Source organism: Sebastes fasciatus, chromosome 15 (assembly GCF_043250625.1).
Source record: "Sebastes fasciatus isolate fSebFas1 chromosome 15, fSebFas1.pri, whole genome shotgun sequence".
Classification (NCBI taxonomy): domain Eukaryota; kingdom Metazoa; phylum Chordata; class Actinopteri; order Perciformes; family Sebastidae; genus Sebastes; species Sebastes fasciatus.
In genome coordinates, this window is record NC_133809.1 from 1,711,358 (window position 1) to 1,728,954 (window position 17,597).

The 17,597-nt window shown below is 35.6% G+C and overlaps 1 protein-coding gene and 1 long non-coding RNA gene across 2 annotated transcripts; one reads left to right on the plus strand and one right to left on the minus strand.

Annotated features, from left to right (window-relative positions):
* Window positions 1-1,594: 1,594 nt before the first annotated feature.
* On the plus strand, window positions 1,595-13,069 carry egln3 (egl-9 family hypoxia-inducible factor 3). Its single transcript, XM_074660754.1, has 5 exons — window positions 1,595-2,164; window positions 9,313-9,432; window positions 10,416-10,552; window positions 11,094-11,167; window positions 12,239-13,069. The coding sequence occupies exons 1-5, from the start codon at window positions 1,805-1,807 to the stop codon at window positions 12,265-12,267; spliced, it is 720 nt and encodes a 239-aa protein (XP_074516855.1). The 5' UTR covers window positions 1,595-1,804; the 3' UTR covers window positions 12,268-13,069.
* Window positions 12,499-16,930, minus strand: LOC141783446 (uncharacterized). Its single transcript, XR_012597274.1, has 4 exons — window positions 16,801-16,930; window positions 16,011-16,074; window positions 13,814-13,884; window positions 12,499-12,634 (listed from the first exon to the last, which is right to left on the minus strand). It is a non-coding gene; the product is annotated as an uncharacterized LOC141783446 (long non-coding RNA).
* Between the last annotated feature and the right edge of the window lie 667 nt (window positions 16,931-17,597).

The window sequence follows — 17,597 nt, forward strand, 5'->3', positions numbered from 1 at the left end:
CGTTCACTGTTTACTTCCTCGGGCCCCGGTGGGAGGGAGCGCGTGGGCCACATGCTGCTCGTGGAGTCCTCAATGGCGGCGGGCACGCCCCCCGGTGCGCGGGCACGTAGCAGAGAGGAGTGACGTCATCTGATTTTATTCTATTTACAGTTTATCAGTTAAAAACAACAGCATGTTTAACTTATTGATGAATAATATTCTTAATATATAATATAATATATAATATACAGTTTGTGTTCCTGTGTTTAATAATTACATTATTACATTATATTTATATTATTATTATTATATAATATAATATATAATATACAGTTTGTGTTCCTGTGTTTAATAATTACATTATTACATTATATTTATATTATTATTATTATGGTAATTTTCCACTATTTTTGCCAAGAAATCAAATTAAATGTTTGACATTGTTATAAAGAATATCTCGTATAATAATAATAATAATATCGGTTATAATAAAACTAAACAGAGTGAGGAGTTCGTCCTCTTCCACCTCCTCCTCCTCATCTTCCTCCTCCTCCTCCTCCTCCTCCTCTTATTCCTCCTCCTCCTCCTCCTCTCTTCTTCTCCTCCTCCTCCTCCTCCTCTTCCTCCCTCTCATGGTGAACATCACATCCAGCACGTCTCACTTTTTCTCTTTTCTCTCTTTAACTCTTCTGTAAAGCAGCATTTATGACCGGAAGTGTAAAGGTATGTCTTCAAAATAAAAGCTTGACTCTCCAATGTTGCTGTGCTGATGTGCACTCAATTCATGTTTTAATTGTTACTTAATTTAAACAATTGCTAAGTCTATAAAGTGTCACAAAATAAAAAAAGATGATAAATTACCTCAACAGTCAAGAAACGTAAATTGATAATAAAATATGATTTAAAAAATGTACAATGTATCCGTTTTTAAAAAGAGACGGCTGGAAAGTTTTTTGCCGGACTTTGCAAAATACTGACTAATTAAATGTATAATACAAATATTATTTAAAGAATGTATAATATGTGTTTTTAAAAAGAGTGCTGTAACGTTTTGTGCAGGAATGTGCAAAATACTGACCAACGATGACATCTTCAAATTGCATTTTTTACAAGTTTTTCAAGTGATATAAAAGCAGAAGGAAGGATTGGTATTTATGATTGATAAATTACTTTCATGATTAATAATTAGTTTTAGATACATTTTCTGTCAATCGGTTAATCTTTTTTATCTGACTGTGGCACAAAATAAGATACTGTAGAATCACTAAATAAATTTAAGTATTGAGCTATTTTTGTTATTTATTTGAATTATTATTGTATTATTTAATCTGTTGTCCTGCAATCAACAGTCAAAAAACAAAAAACAAAAATAGAATAAATGAAAATATAATATTATAAAATATATAATAAATGTATATATATTTTGAGTCAATTGGTTAATGTTTTTTATTATTATTATTGTAGCACTAAATAAGATATTTATGTTTTATATTTAATTAATTTAATTTTCATCTGTTCTGGTTGCTGATTCCAGTCAGTAAGGCGTTTATTTTGAAATGGTAACCGGAAGTAGAGTGTTTGTTTACTTCCTGACTTGACGGTGTATCCTGAATAAGAGCTCGGTGACAACATGAGTTCAGACAGAGCGCTTCAGTCTGGAGGTCTGGAGGTCTGGAGGTCTGGAGGTTAGTTAGTAGAAGAATGTGATTATTACTGTAGTCAGTCAGAGTAATACTCCTCCTGTAGAAGTACTACTGCAGTACTGTATGTCAGAGTACTTCACAGTTATTGATCTCAGTAGGAACTTTAACTCGGTCTGTTGAAGATGCCGTTGATGGAGCAGGTGTCGGACTCGGACCTGGAGTCTCTGGCGTTGGACCGGGTGGTTCCGGCTCTGCTGGCTCACGGGTTCTGCTACGTGGACGGGTTCCTGGGTGATCTGGCCGGAGACGCGGTTCTGGAGCAGGTGAAGGAGATGCACCGGTCCGGAGAGCTGCAGGACGGCCGGCTGGCGGGCTCCGGACCGGGCGTCCACCGGAGGAACATCCGCGGGGACCAGATCAGCTGGCTGAGTGGATCAGAGAGAGGAGGAGAGGCGGTCCGGTACCTGCTGCACCGCATCGACCACATCATCACACTCTGCGGGGCGAGGCTGGGAGGGAACAACATCAGGGACCGGTCCAAGGTGAGAGAGAAACAACAACAACAACAACAACAACAACAACAACACATAACAGATGGAACTCACTCTGACTTTTATTTACTCCTCTACTTCATGTGGTTTCTTTTTTTTCTTTTTTTTTTACATTTAACCTTTGATTTTGCAATATATTGTTATTAATTGTTTTTTATTTGTTGTATGTGTATATATATATATATATATATGTATATATGTATGTGTATATGTGTGTGTATATATATATATATATGTGTGTGTGTGTATATATATATATGTATGTATGTATATATATATGTATATATATATATATATGTGTATGTATATGTGTGTGTGTGTATATATATATATGTATGTATGTATGTATATATATATATATATATACATACATATAACAAATAAAAAACGATATAACTATATATAACTATATAAAAAACTATATAAGCAGATTGTATTAAAATAATGACATTTTAATAGAATAAAAGAGATGATAATGACCAGCAATAAAATGTTGATTAAATAAAATAGAAGTAAAATAAAACACAATAATGATGATGATAAATAAAGTAATTATTCAAAATAAATATTATAAAACACTACATAAAAGCCAGACTAAATAGATGGGTTTTTAGTTTACGTTTAAAAATATAATTTTTTTCAGTTCCTCTGCAAGGTTGTTTCAGCGGCTGGATGGCGGGATCCACTCAGCAACATGTGTTTTTTTAATTTATTGGTGAATATATTTTATAGGTTTGTTTAATTTCTTATTAATAAAGCAAAAAAAATAGATTCTGTGTAGATAATGCTAGATTTAGCCATTTAGTGATTTAACACACTGACAGTGAGTATTCACATATCGCAACTCAGTCTCACGGCAGTTTGTGAAATAGTCACGAAATTTAATCAATATGACACGAATTTCACTTTTTTTTTCGTGTTGCTCGGCAGGACTTTTAACAACACGCATCAATTTCCGCTCCAGTTTTTTCAAAATAAAACTACTTAGTTAGGTTCAGGAATAGATCGGGTTTTTTTGGGTTAATATAACTCTGGAAGTGACGTAACTTAAGTTCAAATAAATCAACGTTGACTTCGTGCCTCACACGGAGCACCAACAATTCAATTCAATTCAATTCAATTTATTTTTGTATAGCGTCAAATCATACCAGAAGTTATCTCGAGACACTCTATATATATATATATATATATATATAGAGCAGGTCTTAGACTGCACACCAACAGCGGTCTCCTGGTGAAAGTCTGGTGTTTTTAGACCCACCCATCCACCCCGACCTCCTCTCTACGCATCGTTCGCTGCTCTCACGAAAAAAAATAGAAATTTGTGTTTATGTACACAAACCAATGCATTAAATTTTGGGACTATTTCACGAACTGCTTTGCGACTGGGCTGCGTATCGTATGAGCCTCAGATCTCAGCGTGAAAGCCTCGGTTAACCCGCTATACATACAGCAGCTTTTCATCATTTTCTCTCCTGTCACGTCGAGTTTCTTTCCCCCAAAAGGGAGCGCAGCCTCAGAGATGACGCCATGCTGGTCTGGTCTAAAGCTTGGAGCAGCATATTTATCCACTCCCATGTTGATAAGAGTATTAAATATTCGACAAATCTCCCTTTAAGGTTAATTTTGAACAGATAAAAAAATTAGCGATTAATCAGGATTAAATATTTTAATCAATTGACAACCCTAGTTTTAATCTAAACAGATTAATTTCCTCCTCAATACCTCCTCTGCCATAGTGCAAACAGGATTACAAAATTATAATTTGCACTGGGTATTATTGAAAAAAGAGCTGTTGTATTATACTCAATGTATTTGCTGTCAGTTTGGACTCGGAGCCACGTTGACGGAAGCTTCATACAGAAACATGTTGAAATGACCGCGGTGTCACTGGAGAGCCCCTTCGTGTTACTATTGTCCCTTTGTGATGTGAAGGCACGTTTGGCAGCCGTCCAGCGACCCTCTCTGGGCCCCGAGCCAAGGCTTTAGAAACCAGAACACGCTCCGGGAAGGACAGGAAACCTACTGGACCAGTTCAGGTCCTCTGGGTGTCCTCTGGGTGTCCTCTGCCGCGGCGGCGTGCTGATTAATGGTACAGGGAGACGTGTTGATGGCGTACTGGGATACTGTGAATGTAGTGTTTTCTTATAGACCATGATGCATTGCTGCAGATAGGGAACATTTTACTGACTCCGCAGTACTTTAACTTGTAGTGGAGTATTTTCACAGTGTTGTATTCGTACTTCTACTGCAGTAAAGGATCTGAATACTTCCTCCAGATGTAGCGGTGATGATTCTCACGTACACATTCAGTTACTCACTCCTCCTCTCTCTCACACACACACACACACACACACACACATACACACACACACACTGATTTACAGTATCCTTACTTCCCTCACACACACATTCCCGGCAGATCCGTCCGTCTTCACGTACAGCGGCGTTCAGCGAGCTCTTATCAGTGTGTGTGTGTTATCAGATAGAACTTCTTAAGAAAACAGGTCAACCCCGTTACGATAGGAACTAACACACACTCAGTTATCTGGAGACGCTGCAGGAAAATAAACAGCAGAGATCAGCAGGATAACACGTTTTTGTCTTCGCTCCAAAACCATAAACCATAGTTTACCCAAAAGTTTTGTTAATTTTTTTAATTTTAATCTTTTATTATTTTTTATTATTATTATTATTTAACGCAACTTGTGATTTTTAGGTTGTAGCGGCTCAGTTTTAAAGCTAGAGTGAAGATAATAATAATAATAATAATAAAAATAATAATAAAAAAATAATATAAATTTGAATAAATGAAAATAATAAATTTAAATAAATAAATTATAATAAGTAAATTATAATAAGTAAAATAAAATAATAAATAAATAAACCCAATAACGCATTAGCTCAAATCGTTATAACGCCACTAATTTCTTTACCATATTAACGCAAACAATCTTTCAGAGGTTGTAGCGCCTCAGTTTTAAAGCTAGAGTGAAGATACTGGTATCATATGAAACTAAAAACCTGATGAATCCATCGGTCCCAACCATGTCAGACTAGCTGGTCATGAAGGAGGTTAAATAACGCTCCAAACTTACGCTACATGTTGGCGAGGGAAAACTGTCATGTCCATTTTCAAAGGGGTCCCTTGACCTCTGACCTCCAGATCAGTGAATGTAAATGGGTTCTATGGGTACCCACGAGTCTCCCCTTTACAGACATGCACACTTTATGATAATCACATGCAGTTTGGGGCAAGTCATAGTCAAGTCAGCACACTGACACACTGACAGCTGTTGTTGCCTGTTGGGCTGCAGTTTGACATGTTATGATGGGAGCATATTGTTTTATGCTAAATGCAGTACCTGTGAGGGTTTCTGGATCAATATCTGTTATTGTTTTGTGTTGTTAACTGATTTATAATAATAAATATATACATACATTTGCGGTTAAATATTTGAATCGAGCCCTACTCAGATATTAGTGTTATTGTTATTATTGGCCTCATTTAGTGCAGTTTGGGAGTGACCGTGTTGAGATTGATGCTGTTGAAGTGGATCCAGACTTCAGCCTCACGCTCCACACGTACGCTCCGTCATTAAACCTTCAGCAGGCTGGAAACCTGCCAAACAACTGCACGGACCTCCGCACACTCCCACAATCCCTCCCACAATCCCTCCCTCCCTATCTCCCTCCCTCCCTCCTTCCCTCCCTCCCTCCCTCTCTCCCTCCCTCACTCCCTCCTTCTCTCTACTAGGAGGATAAGATAAGATAAAGTTCAATTGAAAACGGCTCTCGGAGGCGTTGTGTTTTCAGTGTGTCATTTCCTCTCCGCCCTCGGCTCTCCTCTGTGTTTCTCCACATAGTTTCACTCCATCGCAGCTCAGTTGCGTGACTGAGACTGACGATGATGGCGATGATGGTGATGATGGTGTGTGTGTGTACGTGATTTCCAGTGCGACCGCTTGTGGTTTTTGGAGCAGATCGGGCGCTCTTTATCAGCGCTTGTCGTCGTCGTTGTCGTCAGGTGGAAAACGCTGACGTCAGTGAGGTCACTAAAGGTGTTGTTGATGTTGCGTTCAGGGACCCGTGTGTTTGATGAGGGTTAATCTACGCCGTGACCTTCCTTTATAAAGCGGTGCGTGTGTGTTGATGATCATAAAGAAAAGGAAGGGAACAGGATGTGAGATATTATGGAGCGTGCAGAGGTGTGTTATGAACACACATAAAAACGGCATTTAATCAGGTACATACGTCACAATAAAAGCATTAGACTTTTAAGAGGGTTGTGTGCGATCTGTGTGTAATCATCAGGGTCAGGTGGTGGCCGACGCCGACGTCACGGAGATGTAGGAGATGATGCAGTTTGGTGTGAATCAGTGTTGTTGGTGTTGTTGGTGCTTGTTTTGTTAACGAACGTGTCTTTTTAACGAGGGTTAATCTTCTCAAATGAAAATGTTTTAAAGGTCACCTATTATGCAAAATGCACTTTTCCATGTCTTTTAAACATCAATATCTGTCCCCAGTGTGTCTACAGGCCACCATAGTATCATAAAAGACCATCCTCTCTCTTTTTCTCCTCCTCCGTTTGTCCGGAAATGAGTGCAGAAAAAAAAATCGCTTTTTTTCCTTCTCTTCTGACGTCATTAGAGAAATGCAAGTCACGTGAGGGTTTCCTGGTCGAACCAGAGAGAACCTTCAGTAGCTGACCCCGCCCCACAGCGCGTCACTGTCTCTCCTCCTCAACCTAACTTGAGCAAAGTCTGCAAGAACCAGCAGAACAGGCTTCATGTACTCCCATCATCTAAATATAACATGTTCTTTCACAAAGGCTTTATGTAATTACACTGTTTAAACAGATGATATTTATATATTATATATATTTGATGTCATGCATGTAGCAGATTACAGGTAGTAAATAGTGACTGTAAGCAACACAACACATTTCTGTTTCACAGTCAAACTTTATTTGAGTTGACAGATGACAATATTAATTATTCACAGCATTTGTAATCATCTCACCTGTTAGTTATGTTAACATGGTACAGGAGAAAGTCTTCAGCTCTGGTAAACTATGGTAAGCTAAGCTCCGGTGATCTGTAGTCATGGTAACGCAGAGACAGCTACTACTGTAAATAATATACCATTACTCTGATCTTCCATACATTTATCTTTTAGCAGAAATAATGAACTGACTACTGTTTCACATCTTCTATTTTCCACCCTGATGGTCGCTGTGTTTACACACCGTGTCATAGCGGTAGCATGTAGCTAACCCGTTAGCATGTAGCTACATGCTAACGGGTTAGCTACATGCTAACGGGTTAGCTCTGTATCTCCCATCTGCTTTCAGCTGTCTGCTCTCAGCTGGGATGATTCTGTCGGTCATTTCTCACAGATGGATCTGTAAAGACAGACGTAAAACAGAGTGTGTGTTTACGGTTTACAGAGTTGATGCATGAGGTAAACACTGAGTTAACTAACAGAGATATAAATAGTATTATTTACCTGAGAGAAACCGTCAGGAAAACCTGGAATCTGGACCGCAGATGTTCATCATGTGTCGCCGATTTCTGATCAGATTCCTCCGGTAACGTGCGCTGGGTGAAGTTTCTGGTTTATAAACTTTAAAGTGGTTTATAAGCTCTATTCTAGCTGCCTCTCTCTCCACTCGTCTCTCTGAGAGAGAGAGAGAGAGCTGCTCCGGGAGGGAGGGGGAGGGTGACGCTGTTGTTGTTGAGGAAGTTTGATTGACAGAAAACGCTGACCAATCAGAGCAGAGTGGGAGGAGACAGGCTGTGAATCAGTGGTTTTCAGACAGAGGCTGAATTAGGCTCTGAGGCAGGCAGACTCAGGCTGCAGTATGAGAAGAATAAAGGGTTTTTTGAACATTGCAGCATGTAAACATGTTCTAGTGCAACATTAAAATACATCTATGAACCTGGAAATGAGCATAATATGTGACCTTTAACATAGGGCCACATTGAGGGGAAAAACTTCTGAGATTTCCAGAATAAAGTCATAACTTTATGAGAAAACAAGTCGTATCTTAATGAGAAAAAAGTCGTAACTTAACGAGAAAAAAGTCGTAACTTAACGAGAAAAAAGTCGTAATTTTACGATTAAAAAGTCGTAACTTTACGATAAAAAAGTCTTAATATTACGATAAAAAGTCTTAATATTACGAGAATAAAGTAATAACTTTACGAGAAAAAAAGAAAATAACACATAAAATTCCGACTTTATTTAAGCATTAGACGTGAGGGTTGGGTGCGATCTGTGTGTGATCATCAGGGTCAGGTGGTGGCCGACGCCGACGTCACGGAGATGTAGAGATGATGCAGTTTGGTGTGAATCAGTGTTGTTGTTGTTGGAGCTTGTTTTGTTAACGAACTTGTCTTTTTAACGAGGGTTAATCTTCTCAAATGAAAATGTTTTAACAGTAAAAGAAAATTCCATATAATTCCCAAAACTATCAAATAGAAAAGACAGAAATACCAGTTTAAAAAATAAATATTAGTGTTATGGACATTTTTTTAGCTTCAAGATGAGAAGGATGAGTCTTGCAAAAATAAAATAAAATAATATATATTGTTATTGCTATCAGTAAAGTTTTCTTCCAATTCACGAGATGGCTCTGCTAGTCCTCCTCGTCATATGTGAAGTTTAATTGTAAGATATCAAGTTAAAGGTGTTAAATTCGATATCCAGAGCATCTGGAATTTTGTTCCTAATCATGACGCAGTATAAACGCTTAAATGTATCATTTTTGAAATAACTTAAAAACAACTACAGGTAGTTACTAATAATTAACAAAATATCAATAAAGCAATATATTGCATTACTTCCTCTTGTGATACGTTTTAATCCCTTAATCTGTCCCTCCATGCGCTGGCTGTCACTCCTGTTCGTGTCTCACTGGAATGAAAGTTGTAAATAAACCTGTATTATTGTTCTGATACTGAGGTCTATGCTCTCTCTCTCTCTCTCTCTCTCTCTCTCTCTCTCTCTCTCTCTCTCTCTCTCTCTCTCTCTCTCTCTCTCTCTCTCTCTCTCTCTCTCTCTCTCTCTCTCTCTCTCTCTCTCTCTCTCTCTCTCTCTCTCTCTCTCTCTCTCTCTCTCTCTGTGTGTGTCTTTAGGCCATGGTGGCTTGTTACCCGGGAAACGGGACGGGTTACGTCAAACACGTGGACAACCCGAACAGCGACGGGCGCCGCATCACCTGCACCTACTACCTCAACAAGAACTGGAGCGCCAAGGTGCGTTCAGGGACTGTGTCCTTCTCTGTTTGACCTCTGACCTTTTGATCTCTTTACGATTAGTCATTTTTATCGATAGCGATCAGAGAGTCTAGAAGCAAAGAGACGAAACTCTGGTGTTTTTTTGACAACAACCGCTGACGCCATTTTGGACTGAAAACACTTATATTTGTATTATTTTTATTGTTCAACACAGACCATTTCAGTAGAATAGAAATAATTGAGTTTTACTTTTTTACAGCACTTTGTAGGCGGATGTTTTATAGGCCTCCAGTAGTCGCGTTCAGTCCAAGGCGCTGACGTTGCGATGGAACGAACTATTGAGTTTCACTTCTTGGCGATATACGTTCTTTGTTTAAGCCGTCCGTTATAAGTCAGATTTATTCCTGTTTGACGAGGAAATAGTAATGTTTATGGTATTGTGATGATGTTGATGTGAAAAGTTTGACTTCATAACGTGGTGGAAGAAGTCCTCAGATGCTTTACTGCAGTAAAAGTACTAATACCATACTGTGAAAATACTCCACTACAAGTAGAAATCCTGCAAAAACCTTACTGAAGTGAAAGTATGTAAATATTATCAGCTAAATGTACTTATAATTATGATTGTACAGTAATCATTTTAAACATTTGGTTTATATCTGTGTCTTGTGAGCTAATAGTATAACGATGTTGGTATCACCATGGTAACGGTAAAGTCTGGCTAGATGTTGAAGTAATGTCGACTAAGTCCAGCGGTCCATGTGGTGCTTTTTCTGTTCTGTAACTGTATCATGGTGTGATTAGCCCGGTAGCTAGCTAACTAGCCAGTCGCTAAATGAGTAAAATTGAACGACTCAATGCTTCATCCTCACACGCCGGTCACAGCAAAGGAAAGCTCAGTTCTATCTCCAGATAATCAGTCATCATCATCATCAACACTGATTCACCAGGTTTCTTTTTAAATGTTCCAACCAGCTGATGTTTGTGTCGTTGATCATCAGGAGCACGGCGGCGTCCTCAGGATCTTTCCGGAGGGGAAATCCTACGTGGCCGACATCAAACCGCTGTTCGACCGGCTGCTCTTCTTCTGGTCCGACCGCAGGAACCCACACGAGGTGCAGCCCTCCTACGGCACCAGGTAACCAACCAACTAATCAATCAGTCAATCAATCAACCAGTCAGTCAGTCAATCAATCAGTTAGTCAATCTGTCAATCAATCAATCAGTAATCGATCAGTCAGTCAGTCAATAAATTAGACAATCAGTCAACACAGCAGGAGTGTGTTTTATTATTATGAGTTTAGAAACATAAATAAACCTAAAGACAGTCTGTTATTAGTTTAAACATTTAAAATATAAAATCCTGTTTTAAGTTTTCAGCTCTCAGTGAAGAAACAAAAACACACTGAAAAAAACGTTAATATAATTTAAATGAGTTTCAGTTTAAAATGTCTCAGTTCAATGAGTGAGTTTATTTTCTCAGTGAGAACAGAAACACTTCATCTACAGATCACTGGCATCCTCTGCTGGTGTGAAGGTGTAACTACGCTAACAACAGTTCAACGCTGGAATAAACAGCATCTTATATTGAGACTAATATGATGTTTATTTAAATGTCTCTCCTCCATGAATATAGAAAAGTAAAACCACTAATATCAGCGTTGTTGTTTGTGTTCCAGGTACGCCATCACAGTCTGGTACTTCGACTCTGAGGAGAGAGCCGAGGCTAAGAGGCGCTTCAGGGACTTGACAGGTACAAATACACACAAGTATACAAGTACTTATAAATACTTTATTTGGATTATTCCAGTCAGTAAGTAATTACACAATGAGGCAAGGACAATTAAAGGACAATTACTCCCAAAAAAACTGAAATATAACACGGAGTCAACGTACAAGATTTTGTGGATTTGTAGGTTAAAACTTTATTTTTGTGACTTCTTCTTTTAACAGTACAGAAAACTAGATGAATACTTTCATACACTTTATGACTTTTTAATGACTCATGACATTTATGTATCATCAGACAACTATTGTCTATGTAAAGATATAGAGTAATGTCTACCTGAGCAGAGAATATAGTCACTCTCCCTCTGTATGAAATTGTTTGACATACTATACTATCACTCTTTTCTTTTTTTACTATCACTTTTTTTCTCGACATACTTTGACACTAAGAAACTTTTTTTTTTCAACAAACTATACTATGACTTTTCTTTCTTCGATGTACTGTACTATGACACTTTATTTTTCGACATACTATACGATGACTTATTTTTCGACACACTGTACTATGACTTTTTTCTCAACATACTTTGACACTATGAAACTTACTGACGTACTGTACTATGACTTTTTTTTTTTCGACGTACTATGACTTTTTATACTATGACTTGTTTCGACATATTAGACTACGACTTTTTTTTTTCGACGTACTGTACTATCACTTATTTTTCAACATACTGTAATATAACTTTTTTTGACATATTGTACTATGACACTTTATTTTACAACATGCTATACTATGACTTTTTTTACAATCACTCTTTTTTTCAACGTACTAATATGACTTTTTTATTTTTCGACGTACTGTACTATGACTTTTTTTAGTTTTCGACATATTTTGACACCATGACATTTTTTTTTTCCACATACTATACCATGACTTGTTTATACTATACTGACTTTTATTTTTCGACGTATTGTACTATGACACTTTTTTTCAGCATACTGTACTATGAGTTTTTTATACTATACCATGACTTTTTTAAGGATATTTTACTTTCCCAATTCTTATTTGTACCTTCTTGTGTTTCTACTTCAGCTCGGCAGCAGAGCAGCAGCTCCAGTTGATTGTGAGGAAACGTCATCACCTGGTGTTTGAAACCCTGATCTGCAGTAGAGGACAGCACGATTCCTCCCGACTCTCAAAGCTTTTGGAAAAGGAAAACAACAAAGACTTCACTCTGGAAGAGTTGAGGGGGGATTTAACTCTTCAGTCGATAAAACTGCATACCCTCATAGCTCTGGTCAGCATCCAGGATGGAAAGAACAGCCTGCCTGCATGGCTGCAAGAACTGCTGTGACCTAATGGATGATGAGTTCAGGTGACCAGCAGCTGCTCTGGACTTTTCCTGCTTTACTCGATGTTTGTGCAATACTCTCTGCTGAGACGCAGGAAAACAGCAGACTGCACCTTCGCCTTCAGCTCGCTTCAAACCTAAGTAGGAGGAGAGATGATAAACAGTCTTTAAGCTTTACAGATAATACACTGGAAACATACATTCGTGAAAAACACTAACACAGGCGATGGAGCAGGACAAAGATTTGACGGACAGTGTGTGAAGCACAGAGACTGTATGTCTGTGTTGGAGAAGATGAATAATTGATGCTCCGTTCAAAGAGCTCTTCAGAGACGTTATTGAGCCCGAGTTGCCGTCCTGAAAAAAATAACGCTCGCTAACAACTTACACCGCCTTTTTTACTGCAGTGAGACCGGAACTACCTTAGGTAGATTTAATACCACATGTTGGTGTAACTACACTGTTTGGTTGGAAAAGAAACCTTTTGTCTGAGTCTAGATTCTATGAATAGTCTGAAAAACTGTCACATGATATTTAAAAATGTGTTGAATAAAAGTTATTTTTTAAGAATGGATTTTGTTACTTGACTGTTTTTAAATTGATGTTGAAAAAAAATGTCATAGTATAGTCTGTCGAAGAAAGTAAAAAAAAAAATTCATAGTATAGTATGTCGAAGAAAAAGTCATAAAAATTCATAGTATAGTGTGTTGAAAAAAAGTCATAAAAAATTCATATTATAGTGTGTTGAAAAAAAGTCATAGTATAGTATGTAAAAAAATGTCATAAAAGTCATATAGTATGTTGAAAAAAAAGTAATAAAAAAATCATAGTATAGTATGTCGGAAAAAAAGTCATAAAAAAGTTATAATATAGTATGTCGAAAAAAAGTCAAAAATCATAGTATAGTATGTTGAAAAAAAGTCATAAAAAAGTCATATAGTATGTCAAAAAAAGTCATAAAAAAGTCATAGTATAGTATGTCGAAAAAAAGTCATAGTATAGTATGTAAAAAAATGTCAAAAAAGTCATATAGTATGTCAAAAAAAGTCATAAATAAGTAATATAGTATGTCAAAAAAAGTCATAAATAAGTAATAATATAGTGTGTTGAAAAAAAGTCATAAAAAATTCATAGAATAGTGTGTTGAAAAAAAGTCATAGTATATTATGTAAAAAAAAAGTCATAGTATAGTAAGGCGAAAAAAGTCATAAAAAAGTCATAGTATAAATAGGTCGAAAAAAAAGTCATAAAAAATGAAAAAACGTCAGAGTATATAGAATATAAAAGTCGATCTGAAATGAGAAAGAGTTTCTTACCTGACAGAGTTTTCTGTTCTCATCCAGCCCGCTTCAGTGTTTCACAGCCGGAAGCCGTCACTCTGTTCACCCTGCAAACAGAAACCACTCTGAGTAAATCACTCTTCACCGGGGTGAGCTTGTTTCGAAAAAACAAACCAAAGAAAAGGAACTTAAAGGAAGTTACAAACACAAGAAACTAACTTTTCTTTGATTGACATGACTGTAGTTCTGATCTGAGTTCAGCTGACAGATGTAACGGACATTAAAATCATTTTTAAAGTTTTAAAAGGATGATAATCATGTTTGTGGTTGAGGATGTGGACAATTTCTTGTCAAACGTAAATGTATTTATTTTGTTCTCATACACAGTTGAGCAATAAAGTCAGATTTTCATTGATATGAATTACTTTGATATACAAATAAGAGACGTTTTATTTTCACAAGATAAAACTTCCTGCATTCCAAATCTTACTTAGGTGAAAGTACTGAAGTATTATCAGCAAATTGTACTTAAAGTATAAAAAGTAATCCATCAGAAGTCATATTTTAATAGTGGATCGTGCCTTTTTATGTAAAATGTTAAAGTAGTATAAAACTATAGCTGTCAGATAAATGACGGGGCGTTAAAAGTACAATATTTCCCTCTCAAATGTAGTAGAAGTATAAAATATCAGAAAACGTAAAAGTACATGAGCATTAGTTAATTACTAAGAAAGTCTTTTTCTTATAACTCATAACAACATCACATAATAACTCATAGTATAGCATGTCAAAAAAGTAAAAAAACGTCATAGTATAGTATGACACAATATTTCTTTCTTTAGGCATATATTTTCTTGCAATTATGCACAATAAATAGATTAATAACAGTATTCTTTATGTATTTGACAGTGATATATCGGTATAACAAAAGTATTTTCTGGTAAAATTACAGAAAATCCTGCTACTTTTATCAGAAAAGAAAACTTTATTTTGATGGTTAGTTTTGTTAAAATTAGCAAATCAAAAGATGTTAAAAAAATATATATTTAGTGTATTCCATTTATACAGATTTATTTTGTTAAAACACATGACACATTTTAATAAACAGAATTATTGCAATTTTTTAAATTTTTTTAGTCATCTTGAAATACAGGGAAAAAATTTAAAATTTCTTGAGAAAAACTGTAAAAAAAAAAAAAGTTTTTTTTTTACAGTGTACGCAAGTAACAGTACATGAGCATTACTTCATTACTATGAAGATAATTTGATTTAATGTGCCAAATGAGTTTTTGTTATTGGTGGTTCAGTGTTTTGTACCATAACGCGACAGTACATTAAAGTACTGTAAAGTACACTACAGTACATTAAATCTCTAAGGTTTGGTGTCTTAAGTAAAACAAATAGAAGCGTTTTGTTTGATGCAGAAAAAAAGTAAATTGGTTCAAAAAATATTAATGTAGGATTTACTGCATTGTGAAGTCACTCTATACTACACAGTATTATCTATATTTAGAGTGATACAGATACAATTTATTATTATTATTATTATTACTTTTTTCTTTGTATTAATATTTTTATTTTTTAATTTCTATTCTTTCTTTTTAGTATTATTTTTATTATTATTATTTTTATTAATTTTATATGCTGAAGTTGTTTTCTCTAGTGCACTTATTGTGTTCGTCTCTAAGCTCAACTATTTAAAAAATTGGTTTATAAACTATTGTAATTACGAACTGTAAATTGCATTTATGAAAACAACCTTGAAAAAAGGGAAAAAATAAAGTATGAAAGAATAGAGTGATACAGAATATTCAATAAATAACGTGATGTTTTCAAAAGGAATTATCACCGGTAACATTAACGATAATACTTTTGCACATTTATTTCTCGTTTTATTTGTATAATTTTTGAAGAAATTTCATATTTTCATGCACTATTTAATAATGTTAATTTTTAATGCTATAATGATTAAACTCTTCAAAGCGTTTTGTGTAAATTGCGCCAAATTAATTGTAAATAATAATCAGTTAAGGAGCTTCTACAGAAATATATCCTACATCCATGCTGCTGATGTAAAAATAACTTTTTTTTAATTTAATATGCTGTTGAGCTCTAGGACAAAAACTAAAACAAGAAATTAGAGGTATTTAACTTCCCAAATGTATGAAATTATTCACATATCTTAAACACAATATGCATAAAACTCATAGAAACCAAGAGTTGCTGAACTGACCTGCAGTTCCCGTGTTGATCCTCTGGATGTCTCTGTAGCTCCACCTCACTGTGATGATTTAACTCTGTGAGAAGAAGAACACACTGTCAGGTAATACAGATAATCTAGACCATCAATGTTTTAATACAGACACATTTTAATATCTTTTATTATTTTCCATGAGCCGGATTCTTCTACTTCATCTAAGGACAAAGACGTAAAGTAAAGAAGCAGCGTAGACCAGAGTCCATGCAAAACAATGTGATGTTTATTAGATATCAATGAAATACAGGAACCCAGACAGAAATGAGAATATTCACAGATAAAACCTGCAGCCTCTGCTCTTCATCATCATCATCATCATCATCATCAGCCTCACCTGACTGGAACCTACCACTTGCTCAGGTAAGCTCAGGGCAGATAGACGTAAAGAATACACAACAACATCTATGCACCAAACCCCATTAAAAAATCTGCCACTTTAATGCCAACATGCTTGTTGTCAATCACACCTGCTACCTAAATCTGAGCACTCCTAAAAGTCATCAACTACATCAGTGTTATTCTTTTAAAGTTCTCTTTGCAAGATGAACCTCCACACCAAACTCCATTCAAAAATCTGCCACTTTAATACTTTAATACTTAATACTTAATACCAGTTCCATTTGCTGGTAAAAGATGATCTATTCATAGAAGATATGCATCATGTCTTACCATTTTGAAAACATAAAGTCTTCAGCTTTACAATCAGTAACTTTATTTCACCAGATCAGATGTTATTTTCACCCAAAAGGCAGTTTTAGTTACTCACCTGTACACAGTAAAGTTTGTGCTCAGGTAGCAGACTGTGGCCATCTTAGTCAAGTTAGTGTGACCTGCACTGCTGAGAGCTCTGATCACCTGGTGAAGGAGGATCACCTGATCACCTGGTGAAGGAGGATCACCTGGTGGAGGAGGATCACCTGATCACCTGGTGAAGGAGGATCACCTGATCACCTGGTGGTGGATGATCACCAAATATATAAAAATTAAAACTAAAATTATAAAAACTACATTTATAAATACTGAAACTAAATATATAAAAATTTAAATTTCATCTTTAACAATCAAAACTTAACCGCACATTTAAATATACAAAACTGAAAACTAAAAATATAAAAACTAAATATATAAAAACTAAAACTAAATATATAAAAACTAAAAATATAAAAACTAAAACTAAATTATATAAAAACTAAAACTCAATATATAAAAATTAAATATATGAAAATGAAACATATAAAAATGAAAACTAAAAATATAAAAACTTAATATATAAAAACTGAAACTAAAAGAAAACTAGCAAACACTCTGAAAACTAAAACTAAACTAAATTAAAATTAAATTAAATGGAAAATTCAAAACTAAAATTAAATAAAAACTAATTGAAAATTAAAAACTAATAAAACCTTGAATAATTATTTGAATAATTAAACAAAGGCCTAAATATGTAAAAACAAAGACTGGAGAAAAGAAAATCTGAATTTTGTGTATAATAAATATATCTGTTTCTGTTATGAGACAGTAACAGGCTCAGGATGTCCCACAATGCAACAGGAAGCACAGCGC